Genomic DNA, 24,249 nt, shown 5'->3' with positions numbered 1-24,249 from the left:
ATGAGGAAGCAGGTAAGTGTTCACATGTGTACACACAGGCAAAGCAAGATAGAAGAAGCCCGTAAACCCAACAAGACATCAGCAGTTGTCCTGAACAAAGGCTGTTGAGAATGTGAGTTTACAAGGATAATTACCACTCATTACACAGAGTGCAATAACTTTCTTGTTAGCACAAGAATTTGTCAGACGTGTGTCACACGAGAAGTGGAACAGCTGTAACCGTAAGTGACAGGTTGCTGAAAAATGGCTGGTTTCCTAAGCACCTGGTCCCCTGAGACTGTAACATAATCTTGTTCTTAAATTAAAACGACAACAACTACAAACAAGCATAGAAAAACTTTCCACTGCAGAAGCTGCTGGCTTGCTAAAGTTTACAGAGAGAATTTTCAATATGTCAGGGAGTAAACATGGAGAGGTAGTCAGAACCTGCCTTATTAAACTACTCCATCACATCACAACATCTGCACTGTTACCCCATCACCTTCACAAGAGGGGTCTGGACCTGAATCCTCGCTCTTGACCACAGCCCCACATCCTTGGGAAATTGTGTCAATTTCTCTGAGTGTCCATTTCCGTATAAAACAAAGATAATAATCTCTAATGTACACAGTTGTCATAAGCAATAGAAACCACGGAGTGCCCTTAGCATAGTGCCTGACAAATAGCAGGAAACAGTGTTAAATAGCCCATGCTTAACTAAATGTCACGCGTGGCTGCATAATGCAGAGGCGACTACCTGTGTATTACACTTTTTAAAAACATTAAGAAATGCAAATGTCACCTGACTCTGAGAAGGTGAGAAAAGACAAGAAGTGGTAATAATTGAGGTTCTCCCTGGATACCCAAGAAATTATGCTCTTCATAGAAGATTGGTTTTGGGAAGAAAAATAAATTGCTTATTCTGATTATATGCCACCAGAGCTGCTTTCTTCTAGGTAAGAAGTTGCAGAGAGATTGGTATTTGAAAGCCTTTGGGGGAGCCGTGAAACAGGGCCTATTTTCTAACTGAACACTTTAGGCAAATTCTCTGTAACAGATATAATGAGCTGTGCAAGTTGACAAAGTGTTTCATCTCCCCACTAAGAGAAGGAAATCGTTTCCCAAGCATACTGCATCTTGTTGATTACTGGATACTCCAAGGCTCATAAGAATGCCACCAGCAGGTGAGGGGTGTTGCTCAGTGGTAGAGCCCATGCTTAGCACGCACAAGGCCTTAAGCTGGATCCCAGCACTAATGGAGAGAGACACACACACACACACCCCAAGACTGCACCTGTTTCTTAGCCAGGGCTCACAGCTTTTAAGGCTGAAACCCTTTTAGAAGAGTAAAGGTCTTTAATTCTTTCCTACAACATGAGAAAGTACCTCAAGTTCTAATTAAACAAAGCAATTAGCCACCCACAGATCCTTAACACTGCTTCCCATGGCCAGGCAATCATCTCTATTAAAACCCCTTTTAAAGTAAGGAGCAAACCCAAAGCTCCACTGGCAGACACTTCCTGCTTCCCACAATCCATTACCCCTTTAGACACATTCTGTAAATATGCTCAGGCAAACTCTGCCTGCACAGAGGGCTTTGATGAAAGGACTCCCTTAGACTTGATGAGGCAGTTGCCAGAAAGGAGGTGACAAGCAGCAAATGCGACAATCTGGGTAACAAAATCCACTCCCAGAGTGGATGCTCCATCTCCGGTCAGCTGGATAAACTGAAGCCTCAGATTTTCTTCTGGTTGGTTTAACAGTTAATTCGTCAACTCCACCATAACAGAGCACAGCAAGCAAAAGCAGAACCAGAGCCCCCAAGTCCTTCAGTGTAACCAGAACACTGTCCAAACTGATGCTTCACTGGGGCTGTCCTCTCCCATGACCCAATCTGTCACTGAAGCATTGGCAGGGTGTGCCTGGTGGTTTCAGAGCGAGTCCAATCTGCTCAAGTTTGCTGTTTCTAGCCCACTTGGGGCCGTCCTACCTAAGTCCTACCTAAGACTTCATTGCTATTTGCAGCCCAAGGTGACTTTCATACTCCACAATAGGAATAGCTACACAATGGTCAGTGGGCTAGTTACTCAGATTTAAATACCTGCCACAAGAACTAGGATTATTTTTCAGCTCAGGCATGTCACTCCATTAATCTCTCCCTTCTCAATTAAACAAGGACTTCCCCCACCCCTTTCTTTTACTTGTGTGGTTTTATTTTTGTTTTGTTGTTTTGAGTTGGAAAATTTATCAACCATTAGCAGATATCCAAAATGTTGGTCTAGACTAGCATTGTCCAAAAGGAGTAAGATTTAAAAATTTTCCCAGGAGCCACACTTAAAAGGATAAAAAGATTATTATAGAATATTTCATTTAACCTAATATATCAAAAGTATTATTCATTAAACATATAAACATCAAAGAATTAATGAGACATTTTATATTCTTTTTTCACATTCTTCTCCTCATTCTATTGGGCGGTGTAGAACTAGAGCTATGTTCAAATTGACATGTACAACATAAGAATAATTAATTCCATATTGAATGTTACAACTGGTTAAGAGTAGATTTCAAGAACTCTCACTGAATAAAAAAGGCAAGTAACTAAGCAAGAAGATGAATATGTTAATTTGCTTCACTATGGTTCACTGTATATGGCAAAACATGTTATATACCTCTTATTAAGAAAAATGTCTTGGGCAGATTTCTACAATTCACCGTTACAGGAAAATTTAAAGTATTCAAGTAACACGATCTCATTTTAACTTTATAAAAATTGGTATCTATGTGTTCAGATTTATATAGAAAGTAGTCTAAGGAAAGGCATCAAAAAGTTACAGTTATCTTTATCTGAGAGCTAGAATTATGGATAGTCCTCACATTCTACTTCATACTCATATTTTCTAAACTTTTTTCAGTGAGCATGTTTAATTATCATGAAAACTATAAAGCTAGTCTTTAAAAACACCACCACCAATAACAACAACAACAAAACTCTGTCCCTTATTTTAACTCTCTCCATTCTGCTGGCACAAGAGCCACTGCCCTATTTCCAGCTAACAGAAGGGATGGCCCAAAGTTACGTCCCACCCCGCCAACCCAGCACTGCCATACTTACATCCAATCATCATGATAGCCACTGCAAAGATCTTCTCAATGTCTGTGGATGGGGCAATATTTCCAAAGCCCACGCTAGTGAGGCTGGTCATGGTGAAATACAACGAGGAGATGTAGACAGAGTTCTTGCTGGGACCACCTTCCCACTTCCCTGAGCCAGACCCATTAAACTGGTAAGGAGTGCCAATGTCCATTGCCAATTGGTAGAGCCAGCTGTTGTTGCGGATCGTCTTGGTGTCCTCGTCAAAGATCTCATAGTCCCCAATGCTGTACCAAATGCAGGCCATCCAGTGTGCAGCCAGCCCAAACACACACACCAGCAGGACCAGCACGGCAGCTCCATATTCAATGTAGTGGTCCAACTTACGGGCTACCCGCCCTAGACGTAGCAGCCGAACAACTTTCAGAGAGCTGAAGAGGCTGCTGATGCCCTGTGAGAAGAGGAACACAGAGTCAGGATGGAAGATACGACCCCTCTCCTCCTCCCAACTTGGGCCATTATTTTAAGCATAGTGTATTTTCATGAGATACAATATTATGCAACCCTTAAAAATTAAAATCATAATTTTATTCCCAAGAGTATGGTATGGAGATTTCTCTTAACTTTTTCCTTCTTTCTTTAAAAAGCAAATTAAAAAAGCAAATTAATAGGAATGATGTTGTGCCAAAGTATACAAATATAAGGGAGTATCTTTATATCATTACTTATTTTTAAACAATTTTTAAGGGTTGCACCACATTTGTATTTCACATTCCATTGTGCACAGGCATATAAATATGGGTTACAAAATGGTCAGGAAACAAAAAAATTTAACAGTCGTTATTGCTGTATTGTCAGGTTATGAAATTACAGGTAATTTTTTAAACATATTGGTATATATTTGTTAGACTTTTATACACTTATTTTCTATATCATGACTTTCATAATGAGTAAAAAGGTATTTAAAAACCATGGAAATTTAAAATAAATTAAATAGCAGAGAATGACTAAGATTGTTTTCTGAGAAAAGTTATAAATTCTTGAAAGACTGTCATTTCTTTCAGGTTAGGGGTTGTATAATCAAACACCATCTACTAAAACATTATCAACTGAGGAAACAGTGCTACAGGGAGACTCCTGGATCGCACCAGGCCAGGTCTGTTCAACAGCCTTCTATGAGAGTATGGTGGTGGTGAAAAACGCCATCAGAGCAAAAATCTGGAAAACGGCGTTTGAGACCATATATACTTGTAAATGTAGACCCTTCCATTACCTCTCGGTTCCCTTGTCTGGACAGTGAAGGGAATATACTACAAGGTTTCTTCTTTTCTCCAAACACTAACATCCTCTCATCTCTAAAGGGAAATGAAACATATTACAGAAGCCACACCTACTCAAAACCCCAAAACTCCTATTCTAAGGCAAATCCAAGATGTATACAGGGGAAAGTTCAACTTTTTTAAAGTTCCACTGAAAAAAAATAAGAAAACAGACTTTTCTTTAAGACTTTGTCCTCCTTTAAGTGGCAAAAATCCAAGGAAGGATGATGTCCTTCACCAAGAGGATTGAATGACTTTCTACCATCCTAAACACCAGACAGTTTCTAGGTCACTGCTATTCTCTCATTCACTGTCCTTTAATGACAACCTGTCCCCCACGAAGGTCAAGTTACATCACAGTCAGAAGGAAAACAGATAAATGCTTTCTGATGCATCTGTGTATTCTTACTCTCCAAGGCCATTTCCTCTCTCTGGGCACATAGTGAAATGACATTTCCCAGTCACCTTCCATCTGGATGACCATGGGACAAGTTCCTACCAATGAAAAGTGAGATGACTTATGTGTCACTTGCAGGCAAAGGCATGCTTTCTCTTTCCCCCACCATGCCTTAGAGGTAAGGCTCATTATGACCTTGAAGCTACCTATTGAAGATGGTGGAAATTACAGCCTGCAAGGAACCTAGATCCAGAAGGACTATGTGGAAGGCCCCTTCCCCCAATCCACTTGGATTATAATGTGGTGAACCAGAAGGAAACCTCTAAATAAGCCTCTGAAACAGTATTAGCGTTCTCCAACAAGCACAGAGCCCTTTTGTCATATGAACACAATCTCACGTAGCATAGCCTTGCCGATACAGACCAGAAATCAGGTTGCCGCAAAAAGTGATTTTGTTGAGGTGAGGGTGGGAGAGGTGGGATTTATTGCCCTTTAAAAAACAAAAACAAATACACAGTGTTGTTGCCATAAAACTTAAAACTAATCATTTCTTATCCAACACAGAGCAAGAAAGAGCTGGATGTAAGAATCATAATGGATTTTTCTTGACCAAGGGAGTACGTCCTTAGGGTCAGCTACCTTGGCTAAGTTTACCACCAGTGTGTCCACTCTCCTTTCCATGGTCTCCTTTCCTTTTCCCTCCATGTGCTTTTCTCAAATTTCTACCATACAGAAAGGCTGAGAGGGGCTGAAGTGGTGGCTCAGTGGGAGAGCGCCTGCCTACCATGTGCACTGGGTTTGTTTCTCAGCACTGCATACAAATAAAGGTCCATTGACAATTAAAAATTATTTTTTTTTTTAAAAAGAGAAAGGCTGAGAAAATCCCTTCAGACAGATGAAGGTGAATGGGTATTCCTCTCCAGAGGGCATTTGCATTGCAACAGAGGGGAAAACCTTAGGAAACCAACTTCCAGTAGTAGAATTACAAGTACCCACTGTCTAGATGAAGGAGATATTTTGGGAGGCAACTGAGCCTTTTTGATGACTCAGAAATCAAACGTCATGTAAGCAGCCACCTACCCTCCACCTCCTCCTAAGGCGGTCCCTGAAGTCATCTTTCAAAGCAGTTCAGCTCCGAAACAGAACTTGGCACAAGAGCAAAAACTGCCTTGTCATTTTTCTTCACCCCTATTCAACTCAGTGACATTTCTGACTTCCAGAATCCCTGAAGGAATGATCATCCTCTCTCTCCTTGACCTTTCCCCTTGGCCACTCCCACAGCCTCTCAGAGATCCCATTCTGTGATGGTCCTTCATGGAAATAAATGAAGAGGCTCCCATCACTTTACCTCACCTCCTCCTAAATTCATCCCTCGTCCCTTCTCTATCCCTTCCCAGTGACCACCTTGGTACCCAAACCCACTACTCAGAGGTCATGCTGTCCTCTAGCCACACCCTCCAGACACACAGAGTATTCTACATTGTGGGTACACTAAGGCATCACTGCACCGGCTCAGACTAACCCCTTATCCCAGAATGCTTTGCTGTCCTGTTACTGCCAGCTAATACAAGTCATCCTACAGGCTTGTCACCAACTGCACCCTGAAGCCTTCAGTGACTACTGTGTAGTCACAATCTCTTACTGACTCCCTGTGTCTACTGTTCTGTACCCATAACCACTTGAACACACTGCTTTTCATGATGGTTTCCTGTACCCATTTCCCCAACTACATTCAGGAACCACATCTTCCTAAAGGCAGAAGTCACTTGCTATTAATTTTAGAAGCCCACTGTATTGAACTGAACTATGTCCTTCCCAGAATCTCAAAATGTGATTTCATTTGGAAATGGGGTCATTGTGAGTATGGTTATTTAAGGTCATACTGGAGTTGAGTGAACCATCAATTCAGCATGACTGGTGTCTTTATAAGAGATGAGATGGACACAGAAGGAGAAGAGCATGTTACAGATGCAGGTACAGAGTTGGGGTGATGTGTTTTCAAGGCTAGGAATGCCAAGGATTGCTGGCATCATCAGAAGAAAAATGCATGTAGTTACTGGGCATGGTGGCACACATGGAACACTGAGGCAGGAGGATCACAAGTTCAAGGCCAGCCTGGGCAACTTAGTGAAGTCCCATCTCAAAAAATAAAAAGGGCTGAGGATAGAGCATCCTTGGGGTCAATCCCCAGAACCACAAAAAGAAATAGTTGAAAGAGAAAAAAGAAAGGTGTGCAACGTATTCTCCCCCAGTCTGCTGGTACCTTCATTTCAGAGTTGCAGCCTCCAGAATGGTGAGGGGACAGACTCTATTGCATGAAAACCTGGTTTGTGGTCATTTGATTTGGAAGCCCCCCCAAAAAAATTAAGATACCCACACAAGGTCTAGAGCACAGTGTCTTTCCAAAAAAAATCTTGAACATTTTCTAAACTGAAATAAAGAGTTATTAGAGAATTCTTTCTCATTTTAAGGAGGTTCTGGAACAATATAAAACAAGAACTTTTTCACTGTGGTGTCTGTCTACCCTGATAACTATTACACAGTGATTGCATAAGTTCTCTTTTATTAACAGCTGGAATTCTAGTTCTTTAAAAGCATTTCAAGCTATTAATTTTGGGGTTTTCCCATTACTTTCCTGAAGTTAAGCAGATGCAATAAATAAAATACTCCAAACTTTTTTGTTGTTGTTGGTACACTGAAAACACGACAGCACCATATGGTAGTAAAAAAAAAATTACATTTCCCCAGAGATTTCTTGCATCAGAAAACTCATCTCACATTTCAAATAGTTCCAGATATCACAACTTTGAATTATGAAGAACCAAGAATTTCCAGTCAGGTGGACATGGATGAAGGGACAGTGAGACTCTATACTGCTGAGCTTCATCCCTGAAAGCCAACAACTATAGCTGGAGGGAAAGCTTTTGCTTCTAATAATACTGATGCAATTCAAATCAAATGGACACTTAGCAGTCATCAGGATTATTCGTGTGCAAACTACTAGAGTTTCACCTAATTGTTCAGCCTAAACAAATCACTTAAATTTGACTTTACCTTGCCTTCTCATCTAATCAGATTCATTGATTCTCTGCTCTTCTTTTTTCCCTTCTGCCATACATATGGACATAAAAGTCAGAGACGGATGACAATGTGTAATTGAAAAGAACTTTCAGGTTCTTACATAGTTCCACCAGGTTTCCAGGTGTATATCAGGATACAATGGCTTGCCTAGTAAATTCTGCAGGTAGCCTTTTAAAGATTAAAAAAAAAAAAACTTGTTTTCAAGCCCACTTTATTTATGACCATTTTTTCTGTATCCTTCTTCAACCAAAAGTCTCCTTTTCATTCTTTCCCCTGAGGTCCTTTAGAATCCATCTTTACATGGAGGAAAATTCTAAGCCTCTGCATCTCCATCTCTGTGGGTTGTTCCCCTCCATCTTCTACTTTAGTTGAAATCTGGATTTTTCCTAGCATCCTACTTTCTCCATTTCTCTGTCTTATTCTCCAGGGTTAAGAGTAGTTTCACACTTGTATCTTCCAAACATATGCTATTTGGTATTCACAAAAATATCTCACCTGCTTAGAAGATGGAAAAGACTCCCCATGCTCTTGGATAGGCAGAACCAATGTCATTAAAATGGCCATACTACCAAGAAGCATTATACAGATTCTATGCAATCCCTATCAAAACACCAATGGCATTCTTCACAGAAATTTTTAAATTCTGTGCTTTTACTAGTTCTAAGATTCATTTGGAAAAATAAGACTCAGAATAGCCAAAGTAATCCTGAGCAAAAAGTGATGCTGCAGGCATCACAATACCCGATCTCAAATAATCCTACAGAGCTAAAGCAACAAAAACAGGATGGGACTGTCACCAAAACAGACATGAAGACCAATGGAATAGAAGACACAGAGATAACATGAATAGTTATCTGATACTAAACAAACATGCCAAAAAAGAAAAAAAAAATACATACATAGAGAAAAAGATAACCTGTTTAACAAATGGTGGTGGAAAAACTGGAAATTCATAAGAATGAAACTTGACCCCTAATCTCTCACCCTGCACTACGGTAAACTCAAAAGTGGTTCAAACACCTAGGAATTAGAGCAGAAACTCTGCAACTGTTGGAAGAATGGAACCACCATATGGCCCAGCTATCAGACTCCTCAGTATATATCCAAAAGATCTAAAATCAGCATACGATAGGGATACAGCCACATCAATGTTATGGCAGCACAATTCACAATAGCCAAGCTATGAAATGAACCTAGGCACCTTCATCAGAGGAATGGATAAAGAAAATGTGGTAAATATACTCAATGGAGTATTACCCAGCCTAAAGAAGAACGCAACTATGGCATTTGCTGGTAAATGGATGAAACTGGAGACTATTATACTAAGTAAGCCAGACCCAAGAGATCAAAGGTCAAATATTTTCTGATATGCAGAAGTTAATCCAAAATAAGGGAGAAAAAGAGAAAGGGAGAGAAAAAAGAAAGGAAAAGAGGGGTACGAATTCCATCAAAAGAGAAGATCATTGGACTAGATGAAGGGGAAGAGCGGAGGGAAGGGATAAGGGAAGAAGAATGGAATGAACCTGACCTAACTTTCCTATCTACATATGAATATACCACAGTGAATCTCACCATTATATATATATCCACAAGACACTAACTTAAAAACAACAACTATAATAGCAGAAAGATCAGTTGAATAGAGGGAAGAGAATATGAGGAAGAGGAGAGAGAAAGAGGAAATACTGGGGACTGAATTAGAGCAAATTATATTCCATGCTTTTATACTTATGTCAAAATGAATCATAATGTTAGGTATAACTAAGAAAAATATTAGTAAGCTTATTTCAAATGAAAAAGTCTCCCCTTTCAAGATTTGTGCTATCCAGCAATACCACCAACTCATTATTGCAATCTGATTGATATGTAATACCTATTAAATGCTTGGAACTATGTCAGAATTTGGTCTTAACATTTTCATTAGTTTTCTTGTTCATCGACTCCTTGGCTCCTGTCTTTCATTTCTTGGATCATTGTGCCTGGGTCTCCAATCATCAGCTTGGATAACTGCAAAGTCAGTGGGGAAAACATTATTCAACTCTCTGCTCTTTGACCTCATGGCCATGATCTTCCACAATTACTCCACATCATACCTAGACTAGAAAACACTCTACCTCTTAATTCTGACACACCAGATTCTACACTATGATCACAACTTCCCGTTCCTCCCATTCTCTCCCACCATCCCCTACTGGCTATTCTTTGGCCTTCCTTTGGTATTCCTGTTCCTCATCTCTTCTTTTCCACCATCAACACTCTCCAGACTCCACTTCCTTTCCCATCACAGTAGATCCTGTGTTAGTCCAGCACTTCAGGTACTCTCCCCCCAATAGCCCAACAACCTTACTACCTGCCCACCTGCCACATTTGTCCCATCCGATTTCCTATTAATCACAAACTGAAACCAGAATCAACATGAAGCTCAGTTTGCTCATCTCCCACTCATTCCTCAATCTACTGCAATCAGATGTCCACTTCCACCATTCCCCCAAATCTACTCTTCCTAAGGTTACCAATGACCTTCTAATTGTTGTACCTTTAGCATTTGACACCTATTAATGTACTTTGGACAATCTGTGTGGTCACAGTGTCTACGTGCCTTTCCAATCTCCAACCACAGAAGTCAGGTATGCCAGAATACTTACTTCTCTAGCCACCCATGCTGCTAATAGTATAAGCATCTGACCCATTGAGACACCCATATCACATTCAGTAACAGTAAAAAATGGAAGAATACAAATAATAATAAATGTTGGCAAAAACAAACAAACATTCTTTCTGCTAAAGCATAGCAGCATCACCGGTTCCCAGAGGCAGCCGGTGGCAGCCACGCAAGTAGTACCCAGTATCCACTGATGGTGGGATCTTGACCCATGTCCAGTGGTATGATCAATGGAAATATTCATGAGATTAGTTCTGCAATAAGAGTTTGGACATTGTTCTTGGCCACATAGCCTCTAAAAGTTTTCCTGGTCTTTCCAAAAGTTCTGTAAGTACCTAACATCGTTTTGAAAACATTCTTTTCCCTCCTATTGGCCAGAATTGAGCACTGACTACCAAAACAAAGTGGAATGGAGATTTCTCTCTTGACCCTCTGAGCAACTTTTATTGCATCTAATTATTCCCTAAGGCTTTGGTTCTAGCCTTCTCTTTTCAACTTTTCTCATTTCCCTGGGTAGCTGCATCCATTAAGGTGATCTTAACCACCATTTATTCATTAATGACCTATAAATCTTTCCAACTAGACCTTCCTCTTACCCTAAGTCCTCTAAGGCATGTCACTGGTATGCCCATGGGCCTGGCACTTTTAACCCTCAGTCCATCTCCTATTCCCTCACTCAGTGAAGGCTCTCTGGGTCTCAAGTGAAATTAAAAAAAAAAAAAGGTGTCATCATTCTAGTTGGTTATGCAAGCATTTCTCAGCTGAATGGTCTCTTAAGAAGGGTGATATCAGGGTATATAAGTATATTAATGGTTGATTTTGCTGCCATTTGGATACAAACAGGGAATAAACATGTTCTTGTCTATCTCTAGAAATACATATAAAATATCAGAGATATCGATTAGCCCCTGGAAGGGAAATTTTTGCTGTTTTGAACATAATGCCACGTGAATTTATTGCTTCTTTAATCTTAAAAAATAAGTTATAGTTAAATAAAAACTTAAAAATACAACAGATCCCTACTCATCAGGGACTACCACAGGGACAGTACGCCTTTACTCGTGGCCTGACAGCCATTAAAAGATACAGTATATGATGTTTTGTTGTTTTCCTTTGCCTCTAATCTCCCACCTAACTCAGCTTGTTAGGTATTCAAAGCTTGGTCGTGCCTCATCCATTCTGCTCAACCAACATATCAGCTTCAGAGACCAGATGCATCGCAAGCCAGGATGCTCCTGCCATGACTCTCCCAGGACAAACAACATAGAGGGTAAAAACTATTGAGGAGCCATCAAAATGGCAAATTGTCTCTTGCCAGGATTTGTGCTCTCGTTCACTTCCCACCTGTGTATTGTCTCAACAGCTCCAGCAGCTCCTCCTTATGTCAAGGCAGAGATGTTTGTAAAGGGTGAGACAGAGCTATGAAAAATTAATTATTGGCTGACCATGTCTTCTTTGGAGTTAAAGTGCCCTCATAGGAAAAGATAAAACCCAACTTTGAAGTATACCTAAAGCTTATTATCATTCCTAAACCTCAGCCTAGTGAACATGCAGGCAAGACTTTCACTCGCCTGATTTTGTTCCTACTGTCACCAGGTCAAAGTTTCCATGTCTTGCACCATTTCTGAACCACTAGGACACATCATCCATTAGCCTTCTGGATAAAATTCAATTAGATTAGCAAACAAGGTCCTTTGTAATTTGGTCCCTCCAAAGCTTCATGTTTCCTGCTCCCCTCCCAGGCATCCTCTGTTGTAGACAAACCAACTTCCTTGAGATTCCCATGGTCATGCTGTGCCCTCTCATCTTCACTCATGCCATTTCCTTTATCTCAAAAACAATCCTTCTAGAAATCTGCCTGGAAAACTCCCTTCCATCCACAAAACATTCCTTAGGTGTTGAGAGCCACAGCCAAAGGGGCCCCAGCAAACTTCCAGCTGCCAGCAAACTTTCAGCTGCCGGCTGATGATTGGCTCACAGTGGCCCCAGCAACATCTAGCTGATTGGCTCCTCTGCGGTGATGTTCATTGGGCTGTTTCCCTGCCCTTCAGACTGCCAACTGATGATTGGCTCACAGCAGCCCCAGCAACATCTAGCTGATTGGCTCCTCTACAGAGCTGCTCATTGGGCTGTTTCCCTGCCCATTCAGACCACGGAGCTGCTCATTGGGGGACTTCTTTGGCTCCGCCCACGCAACCCAGCCAATCGGCCTCAAGAGCAGGAGGATTGTGGGAGGTGGTGAGGTTTGTGTGGGGGAGAGGCTTGTGGAAGCCGGTGGTGGCAGTTGGGCTCTGAGGGTTTCTTTTCCTGAGGAGCTGTTTTGCTTAGTGTTTGTAGTTCTAAAAGTAAAGTTAGTTTCTTTTGACAAGTGGCTCCTGAATTGTGCCCAGCCAGACTGCGGCATTTGGTGGCTCGCACGGGGAGCGACTGAGGGTAAGTAAACTGCTCGCCCCTGAGGGCAGGGCGAGAGGATGGGTAGCCATTCTAAGTTTACTCTTTTGTTTTGCTTCATTTTTGTTTTAACTTGCCTGTCCCTGGAGATGAGTGAGAGGGAAGAAAAACCGCTCACATCTGAGGAAAAACTATTTGTGTCTGAGGAATAGACAGGGAGAAAGGACGGATGCACATGTCAGGAGGATAGAAAGGCTATAATGAATTTTTGTTGTTCCATTTTTATTGCATTCTGTCTCGGTTTGGTTTGGTGTTATCTTGCTGGGTTGTATTATAGTAGAAATACAGGATCAGCAATTAGTAAAAAACAAACCGAAAGAGTGTTAAGTAAATTGTTAGACGAAGGAGGCATCTCAGTAAAATCAAGAATAGTCAGGGCATACGTTGATACAATACAAAAATATAGCCCATGGCTTTTTAAGGAGGAGTTGTTAGATATATCACAATGGAACCATCATGGTGAAGATTTAAAAAGAATAGAAAAGAACCACCCAGGGACTCTGCCAGTTGGCACATTGACATTGTGGGAGAAGGTATCTGGTTTGCTTAGTCCAAAGCCTTCAGTTCAGACAAAGGTAGTGGAAGGAGAAGATATATTGATTCAAGTAAAAGAGAAGGTCTCTCAAGTTAGTCAGAAAGAGGAAAAGATTCAAGTACAAGAGAAGGTTTTTTGAGCTAGTGAGACAGAGGAAGGAAGTTTAGAGCAGAAAAAGCCATCAGGGGAAAAGTTACAACAGGAAACTGCTAATAACACCTTTCTATCAGAGAGCGAAAGTCTCCAACCAACAGCACCACCTCTACAGGAGACTGCTACTAACAGCATTCTATCACCAGAGGGCATAAGTGTCCAATCAACAGCACCACCTCCATATGCTAGGAGACTCCCAACCCCCGCAGTTGATAGTTGGGATCCTGAGACAGGATCTCAAGTATGCCCTGTATTTGAGGTAGGAGGGCAGCGAATTTACCAGGGTTTAAATTTCAAATCAGTGAAGGAGCTAAAAGAGGCTGTAACAACCTATGGTCCTCAAGCACCCTTCACTGTAAGCTTGGTCGAATCCATTACCAACTTAAACATGACACCAGCAGATTGGGCTAATATTTGTAAAGCTGTGTTTACTGGAGGACAATACCTGTTATGGAAGGTTGCCAATGAGGAATTTTGCAAGGAGACGGCTAGGCGAAATGCAGCAGCTGGTTATCCTCAGAGAAATCTAGATATGTTGTTAGGAAAGGGACCTTATGAGGATCGGCAGCAACAACTTGCATATGATCCTGGTGTATATTTACAAATTGCTGTAGATGCAGTTAAGGCATGGAAGACTTTACAAGGACATGGAGGTTTACAAGGTCAATTATCTAAGATAATACAAGGAGCTAATGAACCTTATGCTGAATTTGTAGATAGGCTTATTCAAACAGCTACTAGAGTTTTTGGGAATACAGAACAAGCAATACCATTAATAAAACAACTGGCTTATGACCAAGCAAATCATTGGTGCAGAGATATCATTAGACCATGGAAATAGGAAGATTTAAATACATATATTAAATTATGTAGAGACATTAATGAACAAGAGCAAGTCATGGAAGCTGCAGTAAAACAGGCTTTAGATGCCAGAGACATTAATGAACAAGGGCAAATTGTGGCAGCTGCAGTAAAACAGGCTTTAGATGACAGAGACATTAATGAACAAGGGCAAATTGTGGCAGCTGTAGTAAAACAGGCTTTAGATTCCAGGCCAAGAACATGCTACAATTGTGAACAAACAGGACATTTTAAAAGGAATTGCCCCATAGGAGGAGGGTTTAACAAAACTAGGTACCAAAGGAGTAGAATACCGGGTATTTGCCCACGATGCCGTAGAGGGAGACATTGGGCTAATGAATGCCGTTCTCAAACCACCATAGAGGGTACTCCATTATCAAAAAACGAACAAGGACAAGGTGTTTATCCACAATATCGTGGACAAAGGCATTGGGCTCCGTTGCCAAAAAATGGACAGGGGGCCCCAATGCTCCAATGCCCCGGAGCATTGGGGCCCCAAACCACAAATATACGGAGCACTGGAGGAAACCAGCAACCCCAGCAACCCCATCAGGGTAGTGCCCAGGACATCAGATCCCTCATCAGACAAACCAGAGGGAGCGCAGGGTTGGACATCTGCGCCTCCGCCAGATCAGTACTAACTCCAGAGATGGGAGTTCAAATCATTCCCACAGGGGTGAAAGGACCTCTTCCCAAAGGAACAGTAGGCTTATTATTGGGACGCAGCTCTTCTACTCTAAAAGGACTTTTGATAAGTCCTGGGGTAATTGATCCCGATTATGAAGGTGAAATAAAAATTATAGCCAGTTCTCCAAAGGGTATATCAGTAATTTCACCAGGAGATAGAATAGCACAGTTACTAATAATACCAAGCCTACATGATAAATTTTCCAGTCATGCTGTATAAAGAGGTTCCAAGGGATTAGGCTCCACAGGTGCAGATTGGGCTATGCTTTCTTTAAATTTAGATTCTCGCCCCATGCTAAAACTAAATATTTAAGGACATGAATTTAATGGGCTACTGGATACAGGTGCAGACCTTAGCATCATCTCTCATCAAGAATGGCCAAAACATTGGCCATTACAACAAGCCACTCAAACTCTTCGAGGCCTAGGAGTGGCGACTAATCCCGATAAAAGTGCAATGGTATTAGATTGGAAGGATCCTGAAGGATGTGAAGGAACTATACGGCCATATGTATTGGATCATCTTCCTGTAAATTTATGGGGACGAGATGTCTTAGATCAATTAGGTTTGACATTAACAAATAATATCAATCAAAATGCACCCACTATTATGGCTAGACAAGGTTTTAGGAAAGGAAAAAGATTAGAAAAACAAGAACAAGGTATAGCAGCACCAATACAAATAAATCAAGGAACAGACAGACATGGGTTGGATTTTCACAAAGGGCCACTGAGACAATAAAAATTACATGGAAATCAGAAAGACCAGTATGGGTTCCTCAGTGGCCCTTGACTAAAGAAAAGATACAAGTAGCCCATGATCTGGTCAAACAACAATTAGCGGAAGGACATATACAACCTTCTGTATCTCCCCATAATACTCCCATTTTTGTCATCAAAAAGAAATCTGGTAAATGGAGATTATTGCAAGATTTAAGAGCCATTAATAATGAAATGGTCATTATGGGACCTGCTCAATCGGGGATTCCTCAATTGTCTGCTTTGCCAAAAACTTGGTATGTTTTAGTTATAGATATTAAAGATTGTTTTTTTTTCAATTCCAATTCATCCTGAGGATAGTCCACGTTTTGCATTTACTATCCCTGCACTAAATCACGAAGGTCCTGATCATAGATATGAATGGAAAGTACTCCCTCAAGGGATGGCTAACAGCCCAACTATGTGTCAAATTTATGTTAACAAAGTAATCCAGCCACTTAGAAATCAAAATCCTGAGCTACAAATATTTCACTATATGGATGATATATTATTAGCACACAAAGCTAAAAACACATTGCTAGAATGTTATGCCACACTTACAAACTTATTAAAAAATTATAATATAGAGATAGCAATAGATAAAGTACAATTAAATTTTCCAATTCATTATTTGGGAGTTCTATTATCCTCAACCATGGTCCATCCACCAAAAATTCAAATATGAGTAGATCAACTCAAATCACTTAACGACTTTCAAAAGTTATTAGGAGACATAAATTGGATAAGGCCTTATCTAGGTATTCCAACAGGAGAAATGGGACCTTTATTTGATATCCTAAAAGGTCCATCAGATCCAAATTCACCCCGAATGTTAACGCCTGAAGCAAGAAAGGCATTAAAAATCATTGAAACATATATGGAAAATATGCATTTGGATAGAATTGATATAAGTTTGCCTTTATTATTTATTGTACTACCAACAAAAAATATTCCTACAGGAGTATTTTGGCAAGAAGGTCCATTATTATGGATACATTTATGTTATTCTCCTAACACTATTCTTACTAGGTATCCTGAGGCTGTAGGACAATTAATACTCAAAGGAATAAAAACAGCAAAGGCAGTGTTTGGAATTTCTCCTAGTAAAATTATTACTCCATATACTATGAATCAAATTGATGAATTAGCTAATGAGTTAAATACTCGGGCAATAATCATGTGCAAATCTAATGTTTCATTTGATAACCACTTACCATCTAATCCTTTATTTTCTTTTTGGTCATTGCATCCTGTAATTTTTCCAAAAATGACAAGAAAAACACCTATCATGAATGCTCCACATATATTCACTGATGGGTCAAATAATGGTACAGCAGCAATAGTTACACCTGATCGAACTTTTACATTTTTAGTACCCAAACAATCAGCTCAAAAGGTAGAGCTTAATGCAGTATTACAAATTTTTGTGATGTTTAAAGATTCTGTATTTAATTTATTTTCTGATAGTCAGTATATAGTTAATGCTATAGTATCCCTTGAAGATGCTGGTAGGATTTCCCCTTCTTCTACTATTTTCTCTTTGTTTTCCACTATACAAAGTTTAATCTGGGACAGAAAAGTTCCATTCTTTATAGGACATATCAGGGCACATACAGGATTGCCTGGAGCCCTTAGTTTGGGCAATGATTTAGCAGATAAAACTACACATGACATACATATTTTCTCTATACTAGAAGAAGCTATAAATTTTCATAAAAGGTTCCATGTCAATGCTAATACTTTACAAAAGCTTTTTAAAATAACTAAGGAACAAGCTAGACAAATAATAAAAGAATGTCAAAATTGTGTGACCTTTTTACCACAAGTTAATCTTGGAGTCAATCCTAGAGGACTGATACCTAACCATATTTGGCAGATGGACGTCACACACTTGCCAGAATTTGGAAAATTAAAATATTTGCATGTTACAGTTGATACTTCTTCTGGATTTTTGATGGGCTCCCTTCATGCCGGAGAAAAAACTAAAGATGTTATAGCTCATTGCTTACAAAATTTTGCCACTGTGGGCATTCCAAAACAGTTAAAAACAGATAATGCCCCTGGTTATACGTCTACTTCTTTTAAACAATTTTGCTCATCATTTGGCATTACTCATATAACAGGAATCCCATACAATCCACAGGGACAAGGCATAGTTGAAAGAGCTCATCAAACTATTAAAATGTACTTATTAAAGCAAAAAGACGGAATTGGGAAGGGGTATATATTCCCCAAAGATAAACTTAAAATAACCCTTTTTACTCTAAACTTTTTAAATTTGGATTCATCAGGACTTAGTGCTGCAGAAAGGCATATGTGTCCAAAAAATGTACATAAGCCCAAGGTACTTTGGAAAGATATTCTAACAGGACAATGGAAAGGTCCTGACCCAGTAATTATCTGGAGTCGGGGGTCTGTTTGTGTGTTTCCAAAGGAAGAACAGCAGCCGATTTGGATTCCAGAGAGATTAACCAAGGTCCTGACCCAGTGATTGTCTGGAGTCGGGGGCCTGTTTGTATGTTTCCACAGGAAGAACAGCAGCCGATTTGGATTCCGGAGAGATTAACTAAAGCGAATTCTACAGACCAAAAAGATGACGATTTGGCTCAAATCAATAACAGCTGATATCCAAAACTCCAATTTGGCTATCCTTACATCTGTGACAGAACCAGGATGCTTTTTTCAATATCTGTTTTATTATTGCCCTTTCCCATATCATGAAGTTCTATTTTGTTTTTTGAGCTCATACAGACCTAGGTTAATGTTTTGCTGATCAGTTCTATTTTTTTTTTTGACTATAGAATTTTTAAACATTGCAATGGAGATTTCACCTGTAAAAAGTTATAAGGCCTTTACTATTATGTTATGTGTTGTATGTATTATATTGTGTGCACACTTGTGTTTTGTGTTATATGTTTGAATGTACGTATGTCCATATATCATATATGATGAGCGCTCATGAAAAAATGGATCCAAATATTTTTTTTTATTCACGTGATTTAAATGGTTTAATTTAAATTGGGTAAATAACGGTTAAGAATTGTTTTAATATGTAAACAAAAAAGGAGGTTAACAGATCTGTTTGTTTACTTTCACCTATCCTTTTCATTATGTTTAATAATTCTCTTCAAGATAATGTAAATTGTTAAGAAAATTGTTTTCTTTTAGTGCCTTCTGGAATGTTACACAATTATTAATATTAACCATTATTGCCAGAATTCCTATCTTCATCCCAGTGCCAGTGAAGACAATGTAAATCGTTAAGAAAATTGTTTTCCTTTAGTACCTTCTGGAATGTTACATAATTTTTTTCTTTAGCCATTATTGCCAGAATTCCTATCTTCATCCCTGTGCCGGTGAAGACAAAGATAAAACTAATCTACAGTTTCTGCAATAGCCATCACTGAACCACTTACAGAACTTGCCTAAACTATGTGTCACTTGTATGCATTGTGAACTCACTTGTATACATTGCGAACTATCTGTTGGTGCAGCGACTTGTGGTAGTGTTGGGATATTTTTGCTGATGATGTCATCGGTGGTACAATTTTCCCAAAAGGAGCCGTCAATTGGCTTGGTATATCTTCCTCCCTTCTGCTTGTCATGATTGTTCAGCTAAAATTTGGGGGCCAACAGAGGTGAGGCAAAGAACCTCACCCCCCCCCCCCGCTGGTACCTCTCCACAGGTGTGGCTGTATACTGGACCGGTAGTCAATGACGGGTAAGATCCAATTACAATGGTACCAACCTAAGACAGGAGGCTGACGCCCTGAGGTCAGCTCATCCGAAGACGGGTAAGGACCATATGTAGTATTGGACAACCTAAGGCAGGCACAGTCCCTAAGCCACATGCTTGTTGTTTAAACAGAGAGGGGGAGATGTTGAGAGCCACAGCCAAAGGGGCCCCAGCAAACTTCCAGCTGCCGGCTGATGATTGGCTCACAGTGGCCCCAGCAACATCTAGCTGATTGGCTCTTCTGCGGTGATGTTCATTGGGCTGTTTCCCTGCCCTTCAGACTGCCAGCTGATGATTGGCTCACAGCTGGCTCACAGCAGCCCCAGCAACATCTAGCTGATTGGCTCCTCTACGGAGCTGCTCATTGGGCTGTTTCCCTGCCCATTCAGACCACGGAGCTGCTCATTGGGGGACTTCTTTGGCTCCGCCCACGCAACCCAGCCAATCGGCCTCAAGAGCAGGAGGATTGTGGGAGGTGGTGAGGTTTGTGTGGGGGAGAGGCTTGTGGAAGCCGGTGGTGGCAGTTGGGCTCTGAGGGTTTCTTTTCCTGAGGAGCTGTTTTGCTTAGTGTTTGTAGTTCTAAAAGTAAAGTTAGTTTCTTTTGACAAGTGGCTCCTGAATTGTGCCCAGCCAGACTGTGGCACTTAGGGCCTCGATGGTCATATGAGTTACAAGGTACTTATCACTAAAACTATCCCTGCATAAAGTATGTAATCAGTTTATCTTTTAAAATGTTAGAGTGGATTCAACCTCATCCAAGTAGTAGTATCATTCTTCCACTTTAATTTGCTTTGGGGGCCTATAGTGAAAGGAGCACACATATGGCAGCATCTTAGAAACTGTGATGCATTGGTCACACATCCAGGAACACAATCCTGCATGTGAAGAAATGTTGAGAACTACTAGTCCAAAAGTCAAAACAGTCACCTCACTGTGAAGCCTCCCCTGACACACACAGGTAGAGCTTAGTGTCCCTTCCTCTCAGCTCCTATGGATCTTTATTCTTTCAATAAATACTCAGTGAGCTAATAATACCCAATAAGAGACACACACAGTTTTAAGCACTGATAATATACCAATGAGAAACATGACCAAAATTCTCATCCTTCTAGAAATTTCATTCAGTTGAGGGAGATAGACAATAAATGTAATTATAATAAGTAACATAAATACCATGTTATAAGATGAAAATTTGGGCCAGAAAATAAAGAATGCCAGGAAGCTGGAGTTAGCCAATAGAGATTGACAGAGATATTAGCATTTAAGCCAAGGCCCAGTGGAGAGGAGAATGAGGGCTGTGAGAACATCTAAGGGAAGTGTGTTCCCGACAAAAGGATCCACAAGTTCAAAACATCTGAGGCAGAAACAGCATTGTCTTTAGGTTAGACTGAAGGCCCTTGAGGTCAGGAAGCATCTTCAATGAGAATAATTAACATGGAGTAAGTACTTCCTAAACACCAGGCACCATAAGGACTATGTGCCTTCTCTCTCAATCATTATAACCTTTTGAGGTTGTATCATATACCCAATTTACAGATGAAGAAACCAATTCCCTGTATCATTTGTCCAGAATTGCACAGGTGAAAATGGCAGAACTGGAATTTGAACCCAGATCTACTGACTTCCAAGCTTATGTATTTGGCCCTTCATTCTGAAGACTCCACCTCTAGTCTTTGATGTTTTTAGCTCCTTGCATATGCTCCTTAAGTGTTTGTTGAATGGTAACTGACGAGAAGCTGTGATGGTAGTAAGTCCAGTGATCTTGTTATTAGGATTGTGATGGTTAATTTGGGGTGTCAACTTGATTAGCTGGAGGGATGACCAGAAAACTGGTAGAGCATAATTCTGGGTACGTCTGTGAGGTTGTTTCCAGAGAGAAGTGGCATGTGGATCAGCGAACTGAGTGGAAAAGACCCATCCTGAATGTGGACAGCACCAGCCAATGAGTGGGGGGCTCAAAGGGAATGAAGCAGAGCTGGGAATCTTGCCTCTTTTTTCTTTCTCGCTCTTCTTTACCTAGCAGGTGGACTTTCTGCTTCTGCCCTTTGGGCATCAAACTCAGGTTCTCTGACCTTAGGACATGGAGTTGTGCCAGAGGACTTAGGTGGGGCACCTCTCAGGTCTTCAGCCTCAGATGGGGCCCCATCATCAGTCTCATTCTGAGGCTTCCCATTTCTTGGATGGAGCCATGCTACTAGCTTCCCTGACCCTCTAGCTTGCAGACAGCCATCATGGAATTTTTTTTTTAGTCTTTGAGATCCTGTGGGCCAATCTAATAGATTCTGTGATATCAATCTATATTCTGTTGGTTCCGTTTTCTCCGAAGACCACTGATCCAGGATTTACTACTTTATTAATAGAAACTGACTTGTTTGTTATCTTTAAAACAGAGATGGCTTCAAGGACCAATGTTCCATGAAGATCCCACCACTCTGAGAACTGCAGGGCCATTTCAACTGCATAATGGAGTCAATGGGCTTACCAGATTTTATTGGAAGTCACTCACTGAAGCGTAAATATAATTTGCTTCCCTTTCATTGTTTCAACATTTTACTTTAGGCTTGTTTAATTCAATTCAGCAATCACTTCCTGAAAACCTAGGACAGAAAGAGCCAAGAGCTACCAGTGATGGCAAAGCAAGGAACTCTCACCCCCCTGCCCTCACCTTGCCTACAATCAGACCAGAGAGCAACAGTCCATGAACCACAACCCAGCATCAAACCTAAGCTAGCTATGACTGTAGAATTGAATGCGTGCAAATCCTGTGGCTATATAAAAAGCGAGTTTTCTTCTCATTTAATAAGTCTAGTTGACCACAAAGGTTGGGTTACTGCATGTAAGGGGAGCTTTACATAAAAAAAAATGGAATCTCAACCTTCCATTTGTTTAAGCCAATGATGTTATCCACAGGCACATCTGCAGTATCCATAGAAAACAATCATTGAGGGAAGGTTCAAATTAATTGCTTAAAAATCATCTACATTCTTTTTGTTTACAATTCAAATGACAAAGTAAACTGTGCATTCAGTGATGATGTAACTATCAGGCTTTTCTGAAAATTAAAATCTTTATAGTGGCCAAAAGCATTCCCAAGGATAAGGAATAAAGAATCAGGTTTTATCAAACTCCATCATCTCAGAATACTAATCTCAGGGTTTTCTTTTTCCAAAAAAGTAAAATGAATCGAAGTAGTTTTGAATGCATTTTTTCTCATACTGAAGGAGGCAGTCAAATCACATTGTATCTACAGCTGTGACATTGAAGCAGGGTTAGCTGTGCCCTTAATCTACTTTAGGCTAATTTGATTAAAGTTCTCAGAGAAGACAGCAGGTCAAGGTCTAGCATAGGTTAAAATCCCAATAACTTTCATGAGGGTCAGGTCTGTAGGTGTTTTTTGGCATTGGAACCAAAGTACAATATTGGTCCACTTATCACTCCCCTGGCTTAAGCTCTTGCTACAAAACCACATGGACATTAGGAAAGCATTACTTTGATTAGTAAAATTTAAATAAGCAAGGGAGGAGTTAATATCTCCTGGTCACAGCAATAACACTATTTATTTAGGTACTGGGGATTGAACCCAGGGGTACTCTACCACTAAGCTCAACCCCTGCCCTTTTTATTTGAGGCAGGATCTCATTTAGTTGTCTAGTCTGGCCTCAAACTTGCAATCTTCATGCCTCAGCCTCCTGAATTGCTGGGATTACAGGCTTTTGCCTCCATACCAAGCTAACACTCTATTTAAAACAGAAGATATGCACAAATTTCTGTGCTGTCTGACGTGGCTTTAAAACTCGTGTTCTCTCTCAAACATAATCCACCAGTCTCATCCTTACCCAAGACGAAGCTTTTTAGAAGCCCTTAAATGTGTAGGCTTCTAACAAGCACCAGGAATTTGTTGTACAGGCCTCCAAAGGGGAGCTGGAAGATGAAGAGGGAAGGTTCAAGCAGCCAATTTAGACGTGGAAAAGATCCCCTGGAATTTGAGGAACCAGACACGGTCAATAGCTCAAACCCCTGGGTTTTATGGGCAGAGTGCTATCTGTTCCTAATGCCCAGGGACTAGCTCACCTGTAGGGGGAAAAAACCAAAGCCCTGGGTGGCAGGGCACCCTGGGGAAAGGAACTCGTCAAACCACTGGGCACACCTCTCAGGGACCACAGGGAAACCAAAGCAGGCTCTGATGGAGGATGCCATGTGTACACAACGACAGTTCCTGGCATAATTGAGAAAGGGATTGGGGAAAAAAAGACTTTCAGCATGGTCCTAGCACTAGGAAAAGGGCCAGTGTTTTGTCTTTCATGCTGTTCAGTTTTAACTATCCAATCTTCACAAGCAGATTTAAAGCTCTTGAGGGCCGTTCCTCCTCCCTTGGCAGTGAATGGTGATGAGCCTACCAATCACTCCAGACTCTTCCATTCCCTGGAGCAACTGGCATGGACAGAGTTCCACTGTCCTGCCATCTGGCCTTCTGAGGATGTCTCTGTAAATGTCCTGAAGAGAAATTATGGCACCTTTAAGAGGCTTCCAGTAAA

The 24,249-nt window shown here is 40.6% G+C and overlaps 1 protein-coding gene across 2 annotated transcripts in view; it reads right to left on the bottom strand.

The window, feature by feature from the left end:
- Kcnh1 (potassium voltage-gated channel subfamily H member 1) overlaps positions 1 to 24,249 on the bottom strand; it is a 357,402-nt gene that overhangs the window by 206,921 nt on the left and 126,232 nt on the right. For both annotated transcript variants that reach the window (XM_026387530.2, XM_026387531.2), the window contains exon 7: positions 3,095 to 3,524. In XM_026387530.2, the coding sequence (XP_026243315.1) occupies positions 3,095 to 3,524 (430 nt within the window). The remainder of the gene's footprint in view (positions 1 to 3,094; positions 3,525 to 24,249) is intronic.

This window comes from Urocitellus parryii, chromosome 9 (assembly GCF_045843805.1).
Source record: "Urocitellus parryii isolate mUroPar1 chromosome 9, mUroPar1.hap1, whole genome shotgun sequence".
Taxonomy (NCBI): Eukaryota; Metazoa; Chordata; class Mammalia; order Rodentia; family Sciuridae; genus Urocitellus; species Urocitellus parryii.
The sequence above is the reverse complement of the archived record's forward strand: the minus strand, read 5'-3'. Positions and strand labels throughout refer to the sequence as shown.